General features: G+C 33.8%; 1 protein-coding gene across 3 annotated transcripts in view; it reads left to right on the forward strand.

The window, feature by feature from the left end:
- The window catches only part of UBR1 (ubiquitin protein ligase E3 component n-recognin 1), a 61,896-nt gene that overhangs the window by 34,528 nt on the left and 3,110 nt on the right, over positions 1 to 24,258 (forward strand). For 2 of the 3 annotated variants that reach the window (XM_084288079.1, XM_084288077.1), the window contains exons 26-46: positions 191 to 290; positions 2,004 to 2,113; positions 3,267 to 3,356; positions 4,834 to 5,021; positions 6,881 to 7,086; positions 8,648 to 8,741; positions 11,178 to 11,330; positions 11,797 to 11,894; positions 12,591 to 12,684; positions 13,234 to 13,382; positions 14,303 to 14,358; positions 14,617 to 14,713; positions 15,397 to 15,464; positions 15,658 to 15,808; positions 16,652 to 16,739; positions 17,418 to 17,551; positions 18,730 to 18,838; positions 20,574 to 20,630; positions 21,127 to 21,204; positions 21,807 to 21,977; positions 24,127 to 24,228. In XM_084288079.1, coding sequence (XP_084144205.1) covers positions 191 to 290; positions 2,004 to 2,113; positions 3,267 to 3,356; positions 4,834 to 5,021; positions 6,881 to 7,086; positions 8,648 to 8,741; positions 11,178 to 11,330; positions 11,797 to 11,894; positions 12,591 to 12,684; positions 13,234 to 13,382; positions 14,303 to 14,358; positions 14,617 to 14,713; positions 15,397 to 15,464; positions 15,658 to 15,808; positions 16,652 to 16,739; positions 17,418 to 17,551; positions 18,730 to 18,838; positions 20,574 to 20,630; positions 21,127 to 21,204; positions 21,807 to 21,977; positions 24,127 to 24,228 — 2,393 coding nt within the window. The other variant, XM_084288078.1, reaches the window with a different exon arrangement.

A 24,258-nucleotide genomic window follows, 5' to 3' on the forward strand; every position in this document is an offset into this window, starting at 1 on the left:
CACAAGACAGTTTATTACACTCTGTTGTTATATGTCCTTTCATGTATGACCTTTGCACTTATTCTTGTTCCTGTGTTTTATCATGGATATAATAAGCCTATAGTAGAAACTGTATAAAATATCCTTATTTCATGTACTGGTTTTCCAGCACTCTAACAATGAATGAGAGCTAACATTTTTATCTCTTTAGGTGCTTCATCTCCTTTCTTTAGGGTTACTAGAAGAGAAGCAGCAGCTACAGAAGTTTCCGGAAGAAGAAGTAACCTTTGACTTTTATCACAAAGCGTCAAGTATGTTTCATTTTCTTTGAAAGAGCAGAGTAAATCAGACTAGCTTGATTTTCTAAGGACAACAGTAAATTAGAAGAAAGTATTTAGCTATTTCATTCAGAAAGGACTCACTGTTTAGAATTTAAAACTGCTGAAATATTTATTTGAAATAATAGAGAGACCAAGTTTGGAGTAGCTTACTTTGCTCCCATTTGATAGATATGTTGAAGAAAAGATGTGTTTCTCTTCTTTTGAAGGAAACAAAAGTAATATGGGTGTTAAGTACCACATGGTGGTTCTTTCACAGAACTATTGTTAAAATAGAAATTAAGAAAAGAGAGTGGATTGTAGAGAACTGTCTTGATCTTTCATACACTTGAGCTATGCAGTTATTGATTGACCTGCAAGTTAGTCTTTTGTTAGGGTAGTGATAATAGAAGCAAAACTTAATGGCTATGCGGTGTGCTTTTTCTTTTCAAAGTCCTTAAAGAGCATTTCCAAATCTAACATTCAAGTCTAGGGAGTGGGAGTTGGAACATACATTTTCTAAATAGTTTTCCATTATTCATCTTACCTAGTTTCTGCTTCATTGTGTAAGAAACAAAAAAATTCCTTTATGAAGACATAATTGTCACTTGAGAATTGGAACAGAGATAAGAATTGTGAAATATAGCTTCTTGAACTGCCTTTATTTAGTTTTTAAAAAATCTTGTTTTAAGAGGTGTTACTGAGTCTGAAAGAGACTCTCATGTCACTTATTTGTCACTTTTTTCTTATTGAGCAAGAAGTATTATCACCAAACCGAACGTATTTCTGTTTTAAAAACTTCATGATCATTTTAGAAGTAGACTAAAAGTTCATACATCTAAGTTGTTAGTGAGAAAATTCTTTGTCAGTTTTATTTTTGCTTTTGACAATGCTTAGAGCCAGTTCTGGTTTCCTATGTGTAAATACCAGACTGTGACTTCATAGGTTTCTTCTGGACTTGGATCAATGTCCACGGAAGACAGTGTGTGCAAGGTTTCAAATGTACAAGGCACTACATTTTAATAATAGTGTATTAAATTTATGCCCTGGTAAAAATAATGTATTAAACATAACCAGAAAAACACACACATATATACATTTCTATAACAGATATAGAAGTAATCAGTTTTTTTGGTAAGAAAAACCTACTGAAAAGGGTTTAAAAAAAGTTTTTTTGTAACATTTTTGTCTTACTTCTAAAAATGTGAAACAAGTTCAACTGGAAAGTGCTGCAGAGGAAATCTAATTGAAGAGAATGGTCCAAATTTTAAAGCATGCTTATTTTTAAGAATGGCTAAAAAAAATCTTACAAAATGTTAACATGCTGTGAAGAAAATTAGCAGAATTGTACTTTTGTGACAGGAATTAGCTTATACATAATGAACTTTTTAGCAGACTAGTGTAAAATACAAGAGCTCCACTAATTCTCTTCAAAACTGAAGGCAATTCTTTTTTTTTTTTTTCCTATAATTCTACTCTTGGAAATAGGAAAAAATATTAATGTACAATGGAGAAAGATTATATACTACATTTATCTGGAATGAATAGGTGAACTTAAGACAGAACGGTAACTACGGAGATTATGTTCATAAATATATGCTATATAATTAGGAATGTTTTAATGCATACTTATGGTTGTAGATACATTAAGATGTTGTCCTCCTCCCCCCCAGCCCCAAATCCATGCATTTCTCTTTCTTTGTAAAGGAATGGGAAGCTCAGCTTTGAATGCTGTAAACATATTAATGCTTCTGGAAAAATTAAAGAGAATTCCTCAATTAGAGGCACAGAAGGACATGATCAATTGGATACTGCAGGTACACAGTGGGGAGACGAGCATGATCTCATTTTGTAATTTAGAAAGCTGTTATGAAAGATGTTATAATTCCTCTCTATATGTAATCTATTAGTATTTGCAGTTGCAGCAGTTTCTTAAGAAGCCTAAACTGTTGAAACCTCGTTTGTGTATTTTTATGTATAAACCTTATTCCTTATATTTCTGTTGTGAAATAGTAGCAGGTGATAAGTAAAAGTTCATAAATCAGGAAGACATTTTAGGGGCAGCTTGTATTAAGTTTTTCGTCAATGACCTAACTAATGGCCACATTATACATTTAATCTATGGTATTTTTCCAACCATCTCACTGACTTTCCCCGGTAAGAGATAGGAAAACCTTATGGAGCAATGACACTGTGCCCAACCTAGAAAAGTGGGCTGCTGCTGCTTCTTAGCAGTATCAAGGTCCTTATCCGTTTGCGGTGTCAGTAGCCTTAGTTTAGTTGGCAAACACAGAGCTCCTGGAAAAAAAAGTAGAAAAGAAGGTAAAAATCCACAGCAAGATTCCAAAACTATACTACTGAAATTGGTGCAAATTTACTACTGAATAGGGTGGCAAATTTAAAAGATCTTGGAGAATTTTTTCTTCTGAAATTCTAAGGGCAAAAGTAAAAATATACTTAACATATACTCTTTTAAATGATATGCAAATTTAGAATATTTAAAATTATCAGAATTTCAAGTTTCTTATTAAAGATAGTTCAAAGAGTAGAAAATTTAATTTTTTTAGGCTTGGTTTTAACTAATTGGGCATAAGCTAGAAAGCTTTCTGTTCTAGATGTTGATTTATACTGACTGCAGACTATTTCCATGGGATGGCCATGTATCACCTACATGAAATAAGCTAGCAGTCTGTCCATTCTGATATACAGATGTCTTTCTGATGAAAGAGCTTTATTTGTTTAGCAGTATTAATGCTGGAGAACTCGTAAAGTTGGGAGAATTTTACTTCATGCTGAGCACTACTCTTTGGCTACAGGACTTTTTCATAGTTTAAGAGTATGGCAGTTGATTTCATCCATTTGGCAATCTGAAAAAAATGTAAAATTAAAAATCAGGAGCTCTGCTCTTACCTATAATAAAGTGCAACTTGGCTATTACTACCTTTTTAACATCTAAGCCTCTCACCCTAGATGTTTGACACGGTGAAGAGAATGAGAGAAAAATCTAGTTTGACAACAGTAGCAGCTACATCAGTCTCAGAAGCTACAAAAGGTGATGAGGTAATAATTAAAGTTCAATAGAAATCTTGTATATAATATTATTTAATGGTGTTTTGAAATAAGTACCTAATTTAATTGTTATATGAAAATACCATTGTAGGTATTACTTTATAATATATTGTCTACAAATAGCATTTAGACTCTAAGAGGATGGGAATTTGTTTTTATTTATTTATGCTTTTATCTTTGTGGTTTGATCACCTTTTCTATTATGCTGTCACTGTGCAAATACAAATACACTTAAAATGCTATCTTGTAATTTACATGAGCTAACAAGAGGCTAATATACTATGCCTTGATCGTGTGATAAAGAAATCAAACTTAGGTCATTACTTTGTGCATCAGTCTTTACCCTCTTCCCTCAAAGTAATCTCTTAAATCCAGTGGTCAAGTGAGACAGTGGAGATCTTAAAGTTTACTGCAGCATTACCTATTTTTTTAATAATAGGCAGCTGAAGAGAAAAGAATCCGATTACCTTTAGATAGAGTGCAAAGACAGGCCAGTTTGCTCTTACACGTTGTGTTTGGCAACAGCTTGCTGCCAAACAACCTCTTGTCCAGGCATCGCATGTGTAGCTCTAAACCTATCACAACATATGCCATGTTTCTTTTTTGAGAAAGGTGTCATATGATAGTTAGAAAGGTAAGGGAATGAAACACTTAAGTCCGTAACAAACCAATCTGTTAGGTTCACTACTTATAAAGCAACTTCTTGTTACTTCATTTTCTCAAAAAATAATGGCATCCTGAATGGAAACTGCATATAATATTGAATTTGTGCCTAAAGTAGTTGAATAAGAAGAATTAGGTTTCATATATTTCAATTATATCTACCTTTGTGTTCAATTTCCATGTTTCTAAAGTGTATAAATTCTTACAATTTTTGGAAATATGATAAATGAAGAAACACTGGAAGAAGAATAGTGGTCCATTCTACAATGAAGAAGTAGTAGGGGAAAATACCGTACTCAGATACATAAAATTTTGCTATAGAAATGAAGGATCAATCTATTTGCTGTGATCTCCACAAATAGTTCAAGATTAAAGTTTCTTAAATTTCTGTAAGGGATATATGGAGTACACATTAGGGGCTTCATTTAAAAGTTTCATTTATGGTGTGGGAATAACAACACCAGTAAACTTGATGTTCACTAAAGTTTCCTAAGATGTAGAAGGTAAACAAAATGGATCAGGTGTCACTGATCTTATTTTTCTGCAAGTTATGGTTCTACTGACATCTTGCAGGTCTGTCAATCTCATTTCTTTTCTTAATGATCCTAGTCAACACTTTAAATTTAGGTTTTAAGTTTTTCAGTGTTAACATGTTTCAGCGTTCAGCAATTAACTTTAAAACAAACAAAACCCAAAGTGTTATCAGTTAAGGAATTTGATGTTAGTATTATATATATGCTTATAATTGGGGAAAGATTCTTCTATTTTTTGATGTTCTCTGTTGCCTGCAATTTGGTGTGTGCAGACCCAGAGCACTCAGGATAAAGAGAAAGCTGAGAGGAAGAGAAAGGCAGAAGCAGCTAGGCTACATCGTCAGAAGATAATGGCTCAGATGTCTGCTCTGCAGAGGAATTTCATTGAAACCCATAAACTCCTTTATGAAAACACATCAGAGGCACAAGGGAAAGAAGATGCTGTTATGGAGGAAGAAAGGTAAGAAAAAGCAGACATCCAGAGCTCTGGTGGGGAAGAGTTCATTACCTAAAATGTGATACTGCCTTATAAAAATACTTATAGTATGGTAAGATAAATTGTCATCCCAGTCAGCAAATTAGTTTCCCTTTTTTAGTTTTAAGTCCTCTGTTAAAGAATAATATTAGAAGTAGTGCATGTTTGCTGATGTTAGAACAGTGGATTTGCTTTTTGTAGATCAGCATAAATTAAACAATAAGAACATTATTTCTTCAAATTGTAGGTACTTATTATGGAACATTTGAAAAATATCTTTAGAAGTGTAGTTGACATCGCTGTACTTGAGGAGATGACCGTCTGCCTTGTACAACAACTTAAATTTGTAAAGAATCTAATGCATATTGGCTATGGTTAAATTGCAATGAAGAAAACATGCTTCTTGTAGCTCAAGTTGCTGCTATTTCTATTCACTGTTTTTTAAAATCTGATTTCATACTGAAGATGTTTGGTTTATATTGGTGGAAAGGAAAGATAATTTAAGAGTGAATTGGTGTTTTACAGACTGGATAACTTAGTTCTGCAATATCCTGTAATTATGTATACTATAATAATGGCAAGTGAATCCTTTATTGTCATGCAGGTCATATACAATTTGGAAATGAATATTTTTTATCCTGTGCTGCTTTAGGTGGCTAGGTGTATGATAAGCTTTTCCTTTTTCCTCTGTTGAGGCTTCAAATATATAACTACATCATTGCTTGTGTAGGACAAACCACTTACCTATTATGATAAATCCTAACTTTAAAATCCTAACTTTAGTATATATTTACAGCAATTTATGATACTATGTTTGTAATGTTTATCACACACTTCATGTCTCACTCTCAGTTATTGTGCTGAATTTATTTGATTGGGTTTTTCGTTATTAGGTAACTACTCTTAAAATGTTAAAAATTTTTAAATGAGTCAGTTCTAGAGGAAAGACTGCATTAGCAGGCAAATAATTGGAAATGGAAGCCAGTTACAATTGAAGGAGAGAGGACCTTTTTTTCATGAGTGGTGGATAAGGAGGGTAGTGTTGCTGTGTATGGTAAAAATAGCCAGGTGCAGAAATATCTCAATTTTATACCATAAACTTCTGTTGATGTGACTACTTCAGTGGGCAGGCAGGGTGACACAGTACAGCTGAGAACTGATAACTGCTCTGATTCTCAAAGCAGAGCTTTGAGTTTTGATATGGTTTATCATTTTGTGGGAGAATAGTTTAAGGGTAGCTATGTTTATCTGTTTTAGCAGTGATACGATTTTGGTCATGTGGATTGCTTCTGTTCTAGAGATTCTTCAAAAATATGCCTAATGCAATTACAATTTTAGTCTAATTGAGGCTGCACAAAACTAATCAGAAAAATAGAGATCTGAAAAACAGCACCAAGAGGATTCATATCTCTTCTGTGAACTTTGGTTTTTAAAACAATCTTTAAATCATTGCTGAACTTTTAAAATAAGAAATACTTTAAAATACGTGGAAGTAGTGTCACAAAACACTGAATTCAATAAAATTATAATGCATCTGTAAGATTAAAATATATTTAATTCAATCTTATTGAATACAGTTGCCTGAATGTACTGCTGTCTGAACCTATATCAATGTGTGATATTCAGTGTTAAATGGCTACCACTTTCTCTTTTTTTTTTTAAAAAATAGAGCATTTTAGTGAGAATTGAAGTGTTTTTTCATCATTTTGTCATCACTTGGTTTTGCAAAGCTCTTTGGTATAACACTGGAGATGCTTGCAGCATGTTAGGATTTTAGATGCCTCAAGAGTAAGTCTGTTTCATTAGAAGAAAAAAATGATTATTTTTCATCTGTTATCTTACAGCATTTCTTCAGCAATTGATTACTCCCGAATTGCTTTGGGTCCCAAACGAGGTCCATCTGTTGCTGAGAAAGAAGTTCTGACATGTATTCTTTGTCAGGAGGAGCAGGAAGTAAAGCTGGAAAGTGCTGCTATGGTATTATCTGCCTGTGTCCAGAAATCAACTGCCTTAACTCAGAATAGAAGCAGAATTGTTGAACTCTCAGGAGGTAAGCAATTTTCTTCTAGGACACAAGCAGTTCTGTACCTAGAGCTTGTTGTCCAATGAACCTAGTTAAACTCTGTGTTCAGTCAGATGGCTAAATGGCCAGCTCTTACTTGGAACAGTTTAACATTTTTCACTTTCCTAAAATCCATGCTTTAAAAATTAAGAATGAGAAGTGTATGAAAATTTATTTTTTTCCCTAGGATATCAGAAAATGCTTTAGTTATTCTCACAAGAAGATATATAAAACTTCAAGACCTAGTGGGAGCGGTCACTTTAGAGGGGGGAAAAAGAGAATATTAACAGTTCCTGTTTATTCAAGTACACCAGTAAAATTTGACAATATGGAAGAAATACATGAACATTATCAGAGGTCTGTATGGTAGTGTCAGGTGTTTTTTCATGTCCGTAAAGTAAAAACTACACTTAAAAACAATAACAAAAAAGCATAAGCAAGGATCATATAACATGGTTCAAGAATGAATATAAAGAATCATACACAACTAGAGCTGCATAATGACATATTGGAAGCAAGAAACACAAAGACCAACCAGAAATTTTTGTAAGTAACAGTTGATTAAGCATCAGAGAGATTTTGGTCAATTATTTAATAGGAAAGAAAGAAAATAAATGCAAGGAAAAGGGGACACTGACTTTTTTGCTCTTTTTTTTTTTAAACTTAAAAAAAAAAAAAAATAAGTTTTTTAAAAAACTTTTTTAAAGTTTAAAAAAAAAAAGAGCAAAAAAGAAAATTAGTCATAATTCAAGATCAGGTGTTCCGCTGTTGACTTTAAGAAAAGAAATAGTCTAGAACAGGATAAAAGGTATTGCAACATTATCTAGATAATTTCAGTGTATTCACCTTGTCAACTACTAAAATAATTTTGAAAGTACTCTCAGAACTTTGTCTTCAGTAGAATCTTTAATTATCTTTTAAAATGCATGGAAGATAGTTGAGATCTCAAAGGGCTAAGAAGAGCAAACAAGTATTTGTCTTAAGAAAAAAAAAAAAATGAAACAAGGAAGTACTAAAAAGTTCTGACTTCAGAGAGCTTAGATGCCTAGAAGTACGTTGAATGATAGTAATTATTACAGGTTTATAAAAACTAGAAAGAAAAAGGGATAAGAATTGTCAGACATGGATTTGTTGAGAGAAGATCCTACTAAGTCACCCTAATTCTTTGACCAGGACAAGTGGTTTGAAGGTATGGAAAAAGCATCTAACTTATTCTCATTTTTATTATAATTTATTTTTCCGTCCTACTTAATAACAGTCAAGTCAAATATTTAGGTGAAATCACCCCAGGGTGGATGTACAACACACCATAAAGCTACAAGTGTGATTCAAGCATACTATAATATTAAATAATAATTGAAGGGGGTTCTGTCTTGTGATTACTTTAAAGTGTTAATCTGGAAAAGCTCATGAAATGCATAATGTGACTGAACTGTGAAAAAAATAAAATCTGAAGGCTTGTGTTCTGTGTATACTGTTCATTTCTATTCATATTGATCAGAAGTTACGTCACTGTTCTTTCAATATATTTTCTGTTGTGTTTTTCTAGATACAATAGATCCTCTCTTCATGCATCCTGACTTACCATGTGGAACCCACACAGGAAGCTGTGGCCATGTGATGCATGCAACCTGCTGGCAGAAGTAAGGATAGGTCTTTGCAAGGTTTTTGCAGTTTTTCATTTTTATTGATCTATTTTCTGAAACGTTTAATTGCACGCAGAGAACACACAATAGTAAGTGGCTATTGAATTAAGAATTCAGGCTATGTACTCATCTAAGAATGAAACATGGCACAAGAGAAGTTTTTAACCAATGAAGAAAAGCATCATCAGAAGGTATCAATCTACTTCTATGACCCAAAGAAGAATATGTAAGGAGTTACGCAAATAAAACTGATGGGGTAAAAATGGTCAAGAATAAGAAACCCTATCTAGTAGATGTCTTTTTAACAGTCCAGTGAGGACCAGTAGGAGTCTTCCAGATGGGTGTTCTACAACAACACTCCTTTGTCTCTGAAAGCTTGTTACCTGCTCACTGCTTAAAGGATGAAGCTGAGTTATGCCAGTGAGTCTTTAGATGAAAATCTGGCATTTAGACTAGAATATAAATGGTTAAATCTACCAGTGTAGAGGTTCCTCTCCAGTGGTGGACAAACTCTTAATAAAAAAAAAATAAAAAATTGATACAGTAGTTAAAAGCTATACTAGATACATATTGTTTGCAGGTGCCCAGTATTTAGACAAAGGATGTTGGATTAGAATATAGCCTGAACTATTAAAAAAACAAGTTATTCAGCCTGCATAATATGGTCATCTTTGCCTCTAGCTACATGTATATGATTATAGGCAATAAAGCTAATGTTGAGCATTTTGAGTACATGTAGATTCAGCAACTCTAAAAAAGGATAAATACTGTGAAATAATACTAGAACTTAAATACCACTGAGGTGTTATAAACAGATAGAGAGTTGGGTCATGCAAGGAAGTTACTTCATGCTGTCAAATGATAAAAACAATTTCAAGTGGCTGTTTTTTTAAGCTTGTGCCATTTTACTTTAAAAAGCTTGACTAAAATTCAAGTGCTTACTATTTACTTTTCTGTATGTATATTTTTATTAAAAAACAAAACAAAACACAGTACAAAATAAATAGGTACACACACTTAAAATGATATGGAATTATGTTCCTCGAGTATAATACATCTGCTCTTGGCAGATCGATCCACATCTACGTAGAATCTAAGTAGTGCAACACTGGAGCTCAGTTCCCTTGCTCTTTTTAAGAAAAGATGACTTGCTGTATGGGTAAATGGGATTAAAATGGACAACAGGCTCTTCTCATACGGGATGACACAGAAGGTTTGAGTATAGTCTTTTACTTATTACATAACAGACATTCTAACTTACTAATATTCCTCCAAATGATGCCTGCCACACTGTGCAGAGTATCTGTGCAGCCTAAAAATACTGCAAACATACTCTATAAAACAGTACAAGTACAAATTAATGGAATATCTTTGTAGTTGCCATGTATGAGAAAGAAGAGTTGCTTGCAATAAAATAGTTGTCTGAATTTGGGGAAATGTATATTGTGTGTATATATATGTAATGAATACTTTCATAAATATTCTGTAATTATTATGACTTCTGTTGATCACCTCTGTAAACAAATTTTCTCTTATTAGATAAATAAGATGCTATTTTAAATCTTAAGATGTAATACTCAAAAGCAAAATAATAACTAGTAATTGCCTTAGTGTGAAAGTTCAGTAATTTTGTATCTGTTTTACAGATCCTACATGTCCAGTCCGGGTGTTAGTACTAAATTTAATTGCTTATATTCAGGCAAGCAGATTTAAATGCTGGGTTTTGTTCCTAATAACGTCAATACCACTGAGACATTAATGAAATCGGAAGGATTACTTCATTCACTGAGGGAGCAAAATTATATAACAAAACCTGTAAAAAGATCATAGTTACTTCTCAGTTTCCTTTTGAGTTTAAAGTAGGTAGTGTGATACTGTAATGCAAATTACCATCTTTTCTAAAGGAAGGCTGCAGTTTTGTTGTCTAGTCATGAGACTTGGTCATTGCCACAAATTGTTGATTATTCATTCATGAAATGTTACCAGTAAGTTTTCCTAAAATTGGAATGTGTACAAATGCTATTTCAATTGTTTTCTAATGAGTTTCTTATGAAAGATATTAGATACTGTCTGTGTTTCATTGTTTTGAAGATGTGAAGGAACAGTAGAAAAATTAAAGACTACTGTGTGTAAAAATTTTAATAAAATGCATTTTAAAGGATCTTAACAGCAAGAAAAAGTTACCATCATTTTGACGAAGTTGGTATACCACGCTTTTTTTGAATGAGTTCAAATACATGACCAAAGGTTTTATTTTACTTTCCTGTAATATGAAATATTTCCTGCATATGAAATAGTTATAAAAGGAAAAGACTCATTTGTTGGCATGGATAAGCACTTGTAGGTAGTAACATTTTTCATTACTTGAGCAGTTGTTTTCAGGTCATGTTTGAGACATTCCATTTTCTAGTAATCCCCTTTTCAATGTCATAGGTACTTTGAAGCCATGCAGCTGAACTTTCGACAACGTCTGCATGTTGAACAGATATTTGATTTGGAGAATGGAGAGTATCTTTGTCCACTTTGCAAATCTCTGTGCAATACTGTGATTCCTATTGTTCCGTTGCAGGCTCAAAAAATAAACAGGTGAATTTCCAGATTGCATAGCATTTAAATTTCTGTATCTCTATATATTTGTGTGTGTGTGTGTGTGTGTGTGTGTGTGTATATGTATATACACAAGTGTGACCTTGGGTTGGGTTGGCTTTTCAAATTTTAGGAAGGAAAGCTCAGGCTGACCTTCCTAATTTGTATAAAAGACTGCTTATCTCATTGACTACTCACCCAAATATGCTTCCACTCAAAATCCTTTTCTAAAGCATTTCTGGACTAAGTACTTCTGGAGTGTACACCAAAAGAGAAAATACAGCTACTAGTACAGTATAGCTAATGCTTATTTTTTGTACCATTTGCTCAAAATTTACAAAGTGTGCAAAGCTATGCAAACATAGATTTAATGTGTTTTGATCTACGTGGATATTGCTTTTAAAGATTATTTATAAAGATCCTTTGAGTGTTGAAGTAACAACTTCTTTGCATTTCTTTTTCTCAGTGAGGATGCAGAGGCAGTAGCTCAAATTTTGTCCCTAGCTAGGTGGCTGGAAATTATCCTCGTCAGGATATCAGGCTACAGTGTGAAAAATGCAAAAGGTTTGTTTATTATCTTCCTTTTGAAGCTTTTCTGTGGGGTATCTAATATTCCAGTGCATGTTTTAAGTAATGTCAACAGAAAACTTCAAATAAAGGGTACATTTTGCTATCAGTCAATACAGTATAAAATAAAGTTGGGGTTAAAGGCACGGCCCTTTCTGAGCTGACACCTTGATTTCAAAGTGCTCTCCAGAAAACTCACCAGTTTCTTGATTTCTATTCATTTCCTTCTGTCTTCCCTGTAGAAGAAAGTTACGTATATTTGGAGAGGACGATTGGCAATTAACACTCAAATTTAATTATTTTTTTTGCCTGACCACTTTGTAGTGAAAAGGAGAAAAATAAATTAAGAGGGCCAAAATAAAAATATTTATGATTGTTTAGGAAACAGAAGTTCCAAAGAAATGGTGCTTTACTTGTACTCCTATGGTGCAGGAAAGTTCTGTTTTTGTGGCTGCTGCTGTATTTTCCTCACCAAGGAGAGGAAAAAGTAGTAGCAAAGCACTACTTCTAATCTTCATGTGTTTGGGTGTAGAAGAAAATGTTAGGGATGATTAGAAGGCAGTCTTGCTTATGAAGTCTGTTAATTATTTTCAAAACAGTTACAAATACAAGCCTCACTTCTGTTAGACTACTATAAAAACTGTTAACAATTTCTTTGAATTCTAATGTGGATCTAATTTCTTCTTGTGGAAGGAGAAAAACAAAATGCTCCGGCTTTCGTCAACAAGGGATTGGGAAACTCTGCTTTAGAATTCAATTCTATCCTTAGTTTTGGAGTTCAGTCTTCGTAAGTATTACCAGAAGTTCTTTCTACACTGTATTAATTTTCCCTAAAATAGCCTAACTATGTTTCAGGATATATATTGAAGGAAAACATTGACTTTCTTGGTCTGAATGTGGCTTTACGTGTAATTTTCCTTCAGTATTCACTGAATATCAGATCTATATACAGCTAGATGGACCTCTTTTTCAAACCCAGTCTGGCAGTTCTTATTGTCTTAGTACAGAACTATGACTCTAGAATCTTCTAACCCACAATTCCAGTGATTTTCACAATTCTCTGTGCTTCTAGGCATGTTAGTTAAACTCTGTCTGCTTTAATCTTTCTGCTGTATGTCTGTTTCAGGGGTAGCTTTCACTTGTTTTCAGATGCTGTTATATCCAGGTATTTGTTTACTAGTGGATGCTAGTGATTTTTGTTTCCTCTATACAGACAAGTGGTCTTTGTATTCAATAATTCCTTCATGAATAACCTTGATTTTGTTAGTGATTAACTTATAAGTAACAAGCATTATTAACAAATTCAGACTGAAATGATCTTGGCTTACTTTTGCAGAGCCAAATACTCAAGCAGTATCAAGGAGATGCTTATTCTGTTTGCAACCACCATTTACAGAGTTGGACTAAAAGTTGCTCCAAATGAAGCTGATCATCGAATCCCTATGATGACCTGGAGCACATGTGCTTTTACCATCCAGTGTATAGGTAAAGTGTAATTTGAGTTCGCTCCTTTTTGTGACTCAAAGCTCTTAAGATTGTTTGAGTTGTAAAATTGTATACAATCTGATAGTATAAATAATAATGATAGTTCTATATAAATAAGAATGACATGTAATAGATTAATGATATTTATTGTATGTAATTACATGGATAATAACATGATACACTTTAATCCAGTGTAAGTAATAGGATGTTTTTGTTAGGTGGTAGTTCATAAAATATCTGATTAATGTATGTAGTACCAACATTTGTGAGCTTAACCTGTGAGAACTGGGAGCGATCGTGTTCCGTGTTACTAACTGCATCATTAAGTATATTTGAATATCTCAAGGCTGACAAAGATCTTAGATGTGCGTGCATTTTCTGCGCAGTGAAATATCTAACAACTATGAAACAGCGCTTCCTCTTTTTGGTTTTCTTCAAAAAAACCCCAAAACCTTCTTAACACTTTTGAATATTTTGAATTATCCTTGAATCAACTACACAGTAGGGTTCATTATTTTCTTTTGTCTTTATTCTTAAAGAATTCTCATACAATTTGTAGAAGAAATGTGGTCTTTAATATTCTGAAGTTGCTAACTATACATGTGGTGGAAAAAAAAAAATGTCTTATTCATATGAATTACCATTCCTTTAAATCCATAGTTAGGAAGATCTGAAAACTAACTTCTTTTTTAAAAGCCTAGCACAGTCATTTATGTGGCAAGCCAATTTAAGCGGGATTTTTTCAAGAAAAATCTAAGGGAGTTACTTATCAGAATTACGCTAAGCTTTAAAAAGAAAGATGTATACTAAGAAGAAAAATTATCTTGCATTAGGTTAACATGTGTGAGACAAACAGAAATTTTATATTAATTCCTGTAGAAAAAAGCAACTTATTTTTTTTTCTGTGTTTTAATTTTAAGAAAACCTCTTGGAAACAGAGGGCAAGCCTTTATTTGGATCTCTACAAAATAGACAGGTATGAGCAAGTAGATATACAATACATTTACACATATGTTGTTGAAACTGCTGACATCAAGATCATTCTCTGTTGAGAGCTATCTGAAAATACTACAGATTTAGTTTAGATTGATAACATAAAAAACATACTAGACAACATGCTTCTACTTCATATTTAATTCACTTATCAAGATGTTTTCTATTTGTAGGGGTATGTTCTTACTGATTTATTTCATTATTATCTCTTCCTGTCCAACTGTTTTTTCTTGTGCTCTAGCACAGTGGCCTTAAAGCATTAGTGCAGTTTGCAGCTGCTCAGAGAACAACATCACCACAAGTCCTGATTCAGAAACATCTGATTCGTCTTCTAGGAGGTATTGTATTCCTTGTGTTTCCTATCTCTTGTGTCGCAGAAGTTTCTGTTATAAGATGGTGCATGCTATTAATACACCATAGAAGGAAAGGACGGACTACTGACAACAATGCTAACTTCAGTTTCACTTATGTTCCCTTGCATTACCGAGTTTTGCTTGAATTAAAGTAAATGATAGCTCTGACCTAGCTCTGTGTTGCTGAAGTCGACAAAAAAGTTTAAGATACCTGGATTTCAGGTAGAACTGGGTTGAGACGCATACCTATCCTCCATATTTCTTGCTAATCTGTTTAATGTGGTGGCCTTTGTGAATCCCATTATCTGACGTGCCTTGTATTGGACAGGATGCTTAGGTGTGGTACAGGTTTTGGGATTCTGCTGAATTGCCTTAACATGGTGTTAAGGGTGAGACGAAGAAATAAATGAGAGATTTTTATCTCAGAATTTTGAAGAGATTGTCATGAAAATCTTGAGCTGCTTGGGCACGTGGAAGTTGCTAAATAGATGCAGTCAAATAAGTGATAAGCAGTGAAATAGCTAGATACTTTTATCATTGCAGAGGCTTAGCCTCTTTTTGATAAAAACACAAGTGATTCAGGCTCTGACACCAGATTCTGATATTGTGGTTTGGTCTGAAAGAGGAAAGCGCATAACAAATATGTAATTAATATATTTATTTTGTAGTTCTTCTACCAAACTTTAAAATGGAAGACACTCCATCCCTCTTAGAAGTAGATATGTTCCACGTTTTGGTAAGTAGGTTTATGTTATTCTTCATATTCATACACTTTTTTAGAGTTTAGATTTCTGTGTAATTTTACTATTTCATTTACAAATGAAATGTAACCATATAGTGGGAATGTAAGTTATAATAATTCATATTACCCATGTAATTATTACCAAATTTTTGTTACTTCAATATTTACTTCTTCCCTTTCACTGTAGGTGGGAGTTGTGTTATCATTTCCATCTTTATACTGGGAGGATGCTGTAGACTTGCAACCTTCATCAATTAGTTCAGCCTATAACCACCTCTACCTCTTCCATCTGACTACGCTAGCACACATAACACAAATCGTTATCTCTTCAGCAAAAGGTAGGGGTGTATTTGGGTTGTATTATTTTAGCATTTTACAAAATTTCTTAATAGATAAACATTGATAGCAACCACTGGTGTCTTCCAAGTATGAAGTTTCTCAGAATAGATGACATTTAGTCCTAGGTAGAAATAACTTCTTGGTTAAAAAAAAGTAGCTCTATCATTTTCAGGGCATTTTATTATATCATTTGTGTGTTTTGCAGAAGAAAACAAAACACTTATACATTAGTGCTTGATCAAGCCAGTCATGTAGGCAGCTTCCTATACCCTTTGCTCCTTGTAGAAGAAACAAAGCACTACCCCGGGAGCAGCAGTCTGAGCTGCACATTGAGAACTAGCATGGATTTTGGAAATATACTTTCCTTTACCCTTCAACCTATTTAATACCCACATCCAAAGTATGCAATCTTCTATACTAATAAAGAGGAATTTCACTTTTCTCTGTATTTCATATTACTGTTAAATACTGTCGGTAACCTACAGTTAGTCCTAGCTACAATTTCCCTTTTTCTTGAACATGACAAGACGAAAAAAAGAAAGCAAAAAATGAAACAATTTCCTGTAACTTAATCCATATAGGACAATAACTTCAGAAGATCATGGGAAGGAAGCAGTGTTTACATGGGGCTGAGCAGAGGGGCACTAATCAATATTATTCTTTATAGCATGCAGTTTTAGGAGAACGCTTCTTAGGTTAAAAACAACAAATAGAAAAGAATTAAGCAAAATAAAGTGGAAACATTTCTGTAATACAATTGAAAAAAAAAGAGGTCAGATTATATAAAATGAGATGTGTGTCACAAATGAAGTGCGTTTACAGTGTGATTTATCTTTGTGCAGAATCCCCTACAGCTCGATCACATGACAACAGTGAAGAGGCATGTTCTGCTCAGTCTTTCTGTAGAGAGGTTTGCCAGTACACTAGTGGGTAAGTAGCAGTTCAGTTATAGTATTGTGTTTTCTAGAAACACCCTAGGCAATAACTTGTAAGCAACAGAGAAAATTCTTAGTCTTAAGGATGAAAAATTACCTACATTCATTCTGGAGGGCAATGCAATCACAAACTGTGTAAGGTAAAGTAAGGGGAGGTTATTTTTTTGGCTTTGAATTTTTTAGATTTCTGTTATAGATTTTCCTTCCAAGCAGAAGAAAATAATTCTACTATAAAAGGAAAGGTGAATAGTGTACAGCTAAACAAAATTGCTTATTTGCTTGAGCATTAGTGCCTTTCCTACCAGACCTTCTATGGTTATAGTTACAGGCTCTTGAGTGGTTTGTTATCTAGATGACAAAATAAGCTAGAAAATATGGATGCACCCTCTACGAATTCTGCTTTGATTTATTTTTGTGGAATCAGTGTATGTTTTGGGATGGAAGGAATGCTAAAGATGATCTAATTGCAACCCCCAAAGGCTAGTTGCAAAAATGTTTTTATAGGATTGACAATGCTGTCACATGTCTAAAAGTTTAAGTTTAAATTTAAAATTTGGTATTTAAGTAATAGGAGTAATTTTTCACATGCACGATAGTTGCTGTGCATTTTGGAAAGTCAGGTTACCAAATACGGAATTAATTACTGCAGATATTTCTCATTTGTGTATTACAGTTGCTTTAGTCAGGATATTCCAGGCTGGCTTGTATGGGATTGTGTTAAAAAAGGCATCATGCCTTACCTTCGTTGCGCTGCTTTATTTTTTCATTATTTGCTGGGAGTGTCTCCGCCTGAGGAGCTACAACAAGGTAAATATGAGAAAGCAAATGTATCTATATCCTGAAGTTGTTTACTCTTTTCCTGGAGTAATGGGGTTTTAAAATGTTCATGATAACAGCAGCTAATACATTAAGACTTGGAAAGAAAAGAAAATACTTATTTGTATAGGAAGGGACAGGTATGAGAAGTTTGGTGGTCTAAACCTCTTCTTTTTTTTTTTTTTTTTTTTTTTCATGGAAAAGAGCTAATTCTGAGTGTGTACAAATACATGAATTATCAATGATGTATAGGTAGTATTTATGGATACAAAGACAGTAACGGTCATTTATCTGAGAAATAGCCTGGAGTATATTAAAAAAGAAAAGAAAACTTTGTGCAGTTGCTAATGTTGGTAAATATTAAGACAGATGTAGCAAAATAAAGCCTTGTAGAAATAAAGCATGTTGTAGAGCTTTAATGTCTTCCTTAAAGAATTCTAACTCATTATAGACACTAAAACAAAAACTTTTTTTTTTTTGTCAAAATGTAGGGAAAAACAGAATCATCAACTGCTTGGAAAGGATGACCCAAACTGTTATAAACAACTGAGACACAATGTAGTCTTAATTTATATAAACTGAACTAAATTTGAGTTTGATTAGGATATGCAAGTTAAAATCTCTGCACTTTGGGATATGATCTTGTCATTACTGTCAGTCTGGAACTTTGATTCTGTAGGAAGGATTCTCTCTGGTGAAGCCACAGTTCCATTTTCTGCAGCTAAGAGCCAATAAATGACCACTCAGCAAACTATTAACCTTGCACAACTTTGTGTGTGTTAGCATTGACTTGATCATAGCAAAATTAAATATCATTGCAGGCCCAAAGTATAGTGAAAAGATAAAATATGATAAATAGGGAAATCTGCTGTACCAACATCTTATATATATTACGCAGTGAAATGGAGTTTAAGCAAGGAATTCAGTTTTAATTATGACTTATTCAAGACTTAATATAATAATGATCAATTTATTAACAAACGTAAAGCAGATATTCAGGCCCTGATTAAGTCAATGGAGTATCAGACAATTATACTGTCTAAGGAGCTATGTTCTGGCTGGGAGATGGGTATTCAATGGAAGAAGAATCACAAGAACTGTAGTTTGAGTGAAGTATTCAGCAGTGTGGAAACATTTTAACAATTGCTCATGTATTTTTTCTCTTGCAGTTTCTGAAGAAGGGCAGTTCAAGGCACTTTGTAGTTACCTTTCTCTACCCACCAATTTATTTCTGCTCTTCCAGGAATACTGGGACACTGTAAATCCACTGCTTCAAAGGTACTAATTGAGAATGGGCAGGCCATGTTTCTGCAGCGTAATGGCTTTGTGGGAATCAGGTCAAATTTCTTAATAATCGAGCTCAAGTTCATATTAGAGTTGTAAATGTTTGTTTGATGTGCATAGGTATACTGAATTTTTGAAAGTACTTAAACATAAAACATTATACATTCTCTAGTAATTTAAACATTAAATTACCATAGACTACAGAACTACTGCTTGCAGACATGAGTGAAATTGGTTCATGCACAGAGAAGTTATCATAAATCTTTACGTGTTTGGTGTACCATTTGCTGGCTTTTGGTCCATTTTTGTCAATAGCAAAACTGCTGATTACATGACCTATGAAAGGAAATTTTATAGCCTTCCATATGAGGTTTTGTACTTTGTCGTCTTTGAATTTCCAAAATAAACTGATGACCATAGAAATTATCTTAATGGTTAAAAGGTGCAATTTTAGTATGTACATTGCAATCTGACAGTAAGGAGATAATTGCTAAAATTCTATATTCAGAAACCCAAGTTAAAATAAACAAACAACTACCCACCACCCCCCAGCCTTCATCTCTGAGAAAAATAGAATAATCCTGCTTTATTGTTTTGGAAAATGTCTTCATGTATTTACTGTGACTGTTTTACCACATGGTAACATTAATTATTATTCTTGGTTCTTGTCAGAATTCTCTGGCTTACATTAGCTTTTTGGGTTTTTGCCTCTGTTCTGCTTTGTTACCTAGCTTCCCTCAATTAGCTGCCTTAAATAGCTTCCTACATAGAAGTTTGCTATAATTACATTTGTAGTGTGTACAAGTAATTATAAATTAATAGCATGTTAGCAAGTGTATTATTAAATAAGTTTGTCTTAAGTTCCTACATGTCTGCACAAAAACATCACAGATCTTGTAAGGGAGCACAGATCTCTTGCAGGTTCTTGTGAAAGTTAGAAAGAGATTGCTAGAGGCAGGGCTAACGAATGCATCAGTGTTCCCAGCCAAAACCAGGTTTTGAGTGAGAAACCACCTATTTTATGTAATACTAACAGTTGTCAAGCTGTCGTGTGAGTTCCCCTATATTTTCTGAAGGAGTCTTATTTCAGAAGACTAAGCTGAACAGTTGTTGAGAAGTGTGCTAGATGAAGATTACTAGATTGACCATCTCTTACAGTTCTCTTTGCTTTCTCATGCTTTATAGAAATAATATATTTTAGCTACCAATTCCTCTGTTTCATAACTTGCCAACGTCTATTTTTTTGTTAGATTTGTTTGGTCATTCTAAGCAAGAATACTAAAAAAATCTCTAAATAATGCATTGTAAAATAGTCATTGGGTGATGGTTATTAAATAAAATATACTGACTACTAAGAAAACATTTGATATTATATTGTATATTCCAAGAGGAGCTATGTACTGTAGCCCATGTTTACTTCATGAGAACTCTGCTATGTCAACACATCAATAAGGACTACTCACATTTGTAACTCAACTGAGCTTTAATACGCAAGGAAATACTGATCATTTTAAGCATTGTGTTTTTCATGTAGTTTTTTTCTTTTGCAAGCAAACTTAAAATATTATTTTTCTGAAGCAAAACTGCAATGAGCAGCAGGTTTTCCTTGCAAAGTTTAAGCTAAACTATCGACATGTTATCTATGCTCTGTTCTTCATAGTTTAGTTTATGGATACTAAAGTTGTATTATTATCATGCACTGTTTTCTACAAATGTTTGTTTGAAATAGGTGGTGTGCTGACCCAGTGGTGCTAAGTTGTTTGAAGGGGAAAAGCATTGCAATAAGGTTAGTGGTTTTTTTCTTCCTTTGTTTTTGACTTAAAACTGTTCAAAGAATTAAGTGCTTGTTTGTGAGCAAGTTAGCAGTGCTTCTGTTCTTTCTCATGCTGTGCTACCAAAAGTCATTTCTCTTTAAGTGGCTTTATATTATTCCTCACACTGTGAATCTTCATCAACAATGTACAGCATTCTGTTAACTAAGTTATATAGCTTTCTCTAACGAAAAAGAAAAGCTAACTGAAACTTGAAATTTCTTTGTATATATATGTGTTAAATATGCAATTTAATTTTGTCATCTTTGCTGAAATTGCTGGAATGTAGAAATGGTGAAGCTCCTATGTGAAGACTCTCACTTGGGCTTCTAGGACTGAAGAGCTGTTCTGGAACTCCAGAATTTTGCAGCATGGACCAAAAGCTTAACAGGATAGTGGTTTATAGCTGTTGATTTTTTTTTTTTTTTTTGCTGTGATAATTTTTCTTGTAATCTTTTTTTACTTACACAGATATCCTAGGAAAAGAAATAGTTTAATAGAGCTTCCTGAAGACTATAGCTGCCTTCTGAATCAAGCATCTCAGTTTAGGTAAGATTTGCTATATTTAATTGTCTTGCTGGGAGTTTTGTCATTTTGATGTTTGTGTAGTTACTGTAACTGCTGTTAGAACTGTATATAGAAATGATTTTGTGGAAATGAAGGCAGTGTTATGGTTATACTGGTCCATACTGTAACAAGTGTTTTAAGTCTGCTGTACAACAGCTTGCTAAATGAAGTCCCTTGTGTTTGGTAGAGTAACACATCAAATTATTGTACCTTAATCTGCTGATCATTTTTCACCAGTGCAATGTAGGTTTGATTTGGCCCATAAACCTGAAAAGTATCGTTGCACTAGACACAAGAAGCCCAGCAGGTTGACACTGTTTTATGCCAGGAAGACTGGATCAGGATAATTCAGATGAGGAGGGACTTAGCAGATCATCTAGTCCAACGTCCTGCTTGTAGGAGGTATTTTGCAGCTGAAATCTTTGAAGCAATGTAAAAACAGAGCCAGAGAAAGCAGATATGTGAAACATGGATATGACATAGTATATGTCTTACGTGTGACTTTTTTTAGGAACATTATTGATTGTTAGCTTTTCTTTGGAAGAAAAATTCCTGAATTAACATTCTGGTTATGCTTTCTCTAGATGCCCACGGTCTTCTGATGATGAACAAAAACATCCAGTATTATGTTTGTTCTGTGGGGCTATGTTGTGTTCCCAGAATACTTGCTGTCAAGAGCTTGTGAATGGGGAGGAGTTGGGAGCCTGTACGTCTCATGCTCTTCAATGTGGAGCTGGAGTCTGTATGTTTCTCAAGTAAGTAGCTAGCCAGAATTTAACTTACTAACGAATAAAAGGAAATATTTGAAGGTAAAAAAACACAACCATGTCAAAGCACTTGACTTGTCTGAGGTGAAAAAACATTGCTTTGATGTAAAATGCAGCATACCAAAAAGTTATACCGCTGCTGGGAGTTGTTGTGTGTTCTCTAGGTTCTGAGTCAGATCATATACTTTATAGAATGAATATACAGTTCCAGGTATAAAACCAGTATGCCTGTTTTCCAGGTGATGTGTCTAGTTTATCCTGCATGGCTTAGTTGGGCTAGAATTTTCCAAGTATATTGGAATTGCACATACCATTCCCTTAAACTGGGATTTTCAAATGAACTGTTCTATGAATTTAGTATCTAGAGATTATTTTCTGTGATTAAAACCAGTCTATTTTTAATACATATTTTTCTTTTTACTACTTAATGTGAAAGAATGAACTGATCTTTATCTAGTTACTTTGTTCTTAGTTCACAAAATGGTTGAATTTCTACTTCAGCATAGGATTAGTTTCAAGTATATCAGGAGCTATGTGGAGCTTCTGTGTGTTTAGAAGATTATGTATTGTAAAGTTTTTAATAATGAGATTAAATGGAAACTGGGGACTTAGAATCAGAAGATCATAATTATGGTATTATCTTCCACAGGAAATAACTGTAATTTGTGCCTGTTCTTTAAGGCTGTGTAAGTTTAAATTACACTGTAAACACAGGCTCAAAGTTCTAGGATTGATATTTTTTTCAGCAGTCTTTATCTGTCAAGCCTACTTTACTCTTCTCTTGATTGAGGTGTCAGAGGCAAAACATCTGGGACTCTTACTTTTTACTTATTTTTCTCCACACTTTAAGGAGCCTCAATAGGAATAGCGATCCAGAGGCCTGTAAGTTGGCAAAACCAGAATATCTTTGTAGCTTGAGCTTAGTATTGTCCTTCACAATGTAATCAGAGAGTTACTGTAAATTGACTTTTTTCTTATTCTATTACTTATGAAATATAGGCTTGTGCACACATACAGCTGTAAATGGAGGGAAGTACATTCTTAAGACTGGCAGGCTAATCAGCTGAATAGTGTTTGGTATGTTTCTTGTGTGACTCATGGCTGCTTAAGATAACCACAGAAGTGACTGTAACAAGAAAATTCAAGTAGGGTCATGAAGTAGCTAAGCACCCAAGCCCAAAGTAGGTGTATTTAGGTACATACCTGCTGTAAACTCTGAAGTTTTCCATAGCATCTGAAATTGCTAGCACAGGCAAATCACTGTAATGGGATATTTGTTTTGGACTGAAGTTGTTTTGTGCCTCGGAGGGTCGATGAATCCTTTGTGGACCTAGACCAGAGCAATGCAGTGTTCAAAATGGAATGCATGCCTTTGGGATATCCTTGAGTTACCTGAACTGGTTCTGGTATGGAAAACCATCTAGCTCCAATAATTTCAGGAGCTTTGTACAGGTTAATTCACTGTTTTCCTTACCAAGAGCAGGACTTCTACTGTCTGAAGATTGTTTCTGGTACCTATTGTAATTCTCATCCCATTACCCTACAATGTAGTAGGGAGTTGTAGATGTGTAGATACTGCCTCATAACTCAGTAAAGACCTGTGGAAATAAGGTCCCATTATGGCTATCCTCATGTTACATAATAAGCTTGATATTTCCTCCTTTTATTAAACTCTTAAGTGCTAACAAGGATTATATATGTTTAACTTAAATCAATTTTAAAAATTGACTTGTAGTGATAGATAAGTCTCCTTGCTGTTGGTATTGAGACACTAGTTTAGATCTGGTTTAGCTCTACTTAAGCTAAAGATAATCCATGCTATTTAATCTATTGTAATTCATACTATTCAACTACTAGGTAAAATAACTCTAGTAGGGATTGTATGCAACAGGGAATTTGTTGCAAAGCTACAGGGATAAGAAATCCATGCTTACATCATGTATGAAGTAGGAAATACTTACATGTGGTATTTAACAAGGAGTTGATGCAAAGTAACTTGTACAAATCCTAGCTAATCGAATCTACTATTGATTTAGATCCTACCTAAGCTATCAAAAGTTGTAGCTTATAGAAAAATACTGTAAATTTCTGGCAATGTTGAAGATATTTATTTTAAATGAAGCTATTTTTCCTTAAGAATCAGGGACTGCAAAGTTGTCCTCATAGAAGGTAAAACCAGGGGTTGCTTATATCCTGCTCCCTACTTGGATGAATATGGAGAAACAGATCCAGGACTGAAGTAAGTAAATATTTAGCCTTCCTGATTTCT

The sequence above is a fragment of the Netta rufina genome (genome assembly GCF_964035555.1).
Source record: "Netta rufina genome assembly, chromosome: 5".
NCBI classification, from domain to species: domain Eukaryota; kingdom Metazoa; phylum Chordata; class Aves; order Anseriformes; family Anatidae; genus Netta; species Netta rufina.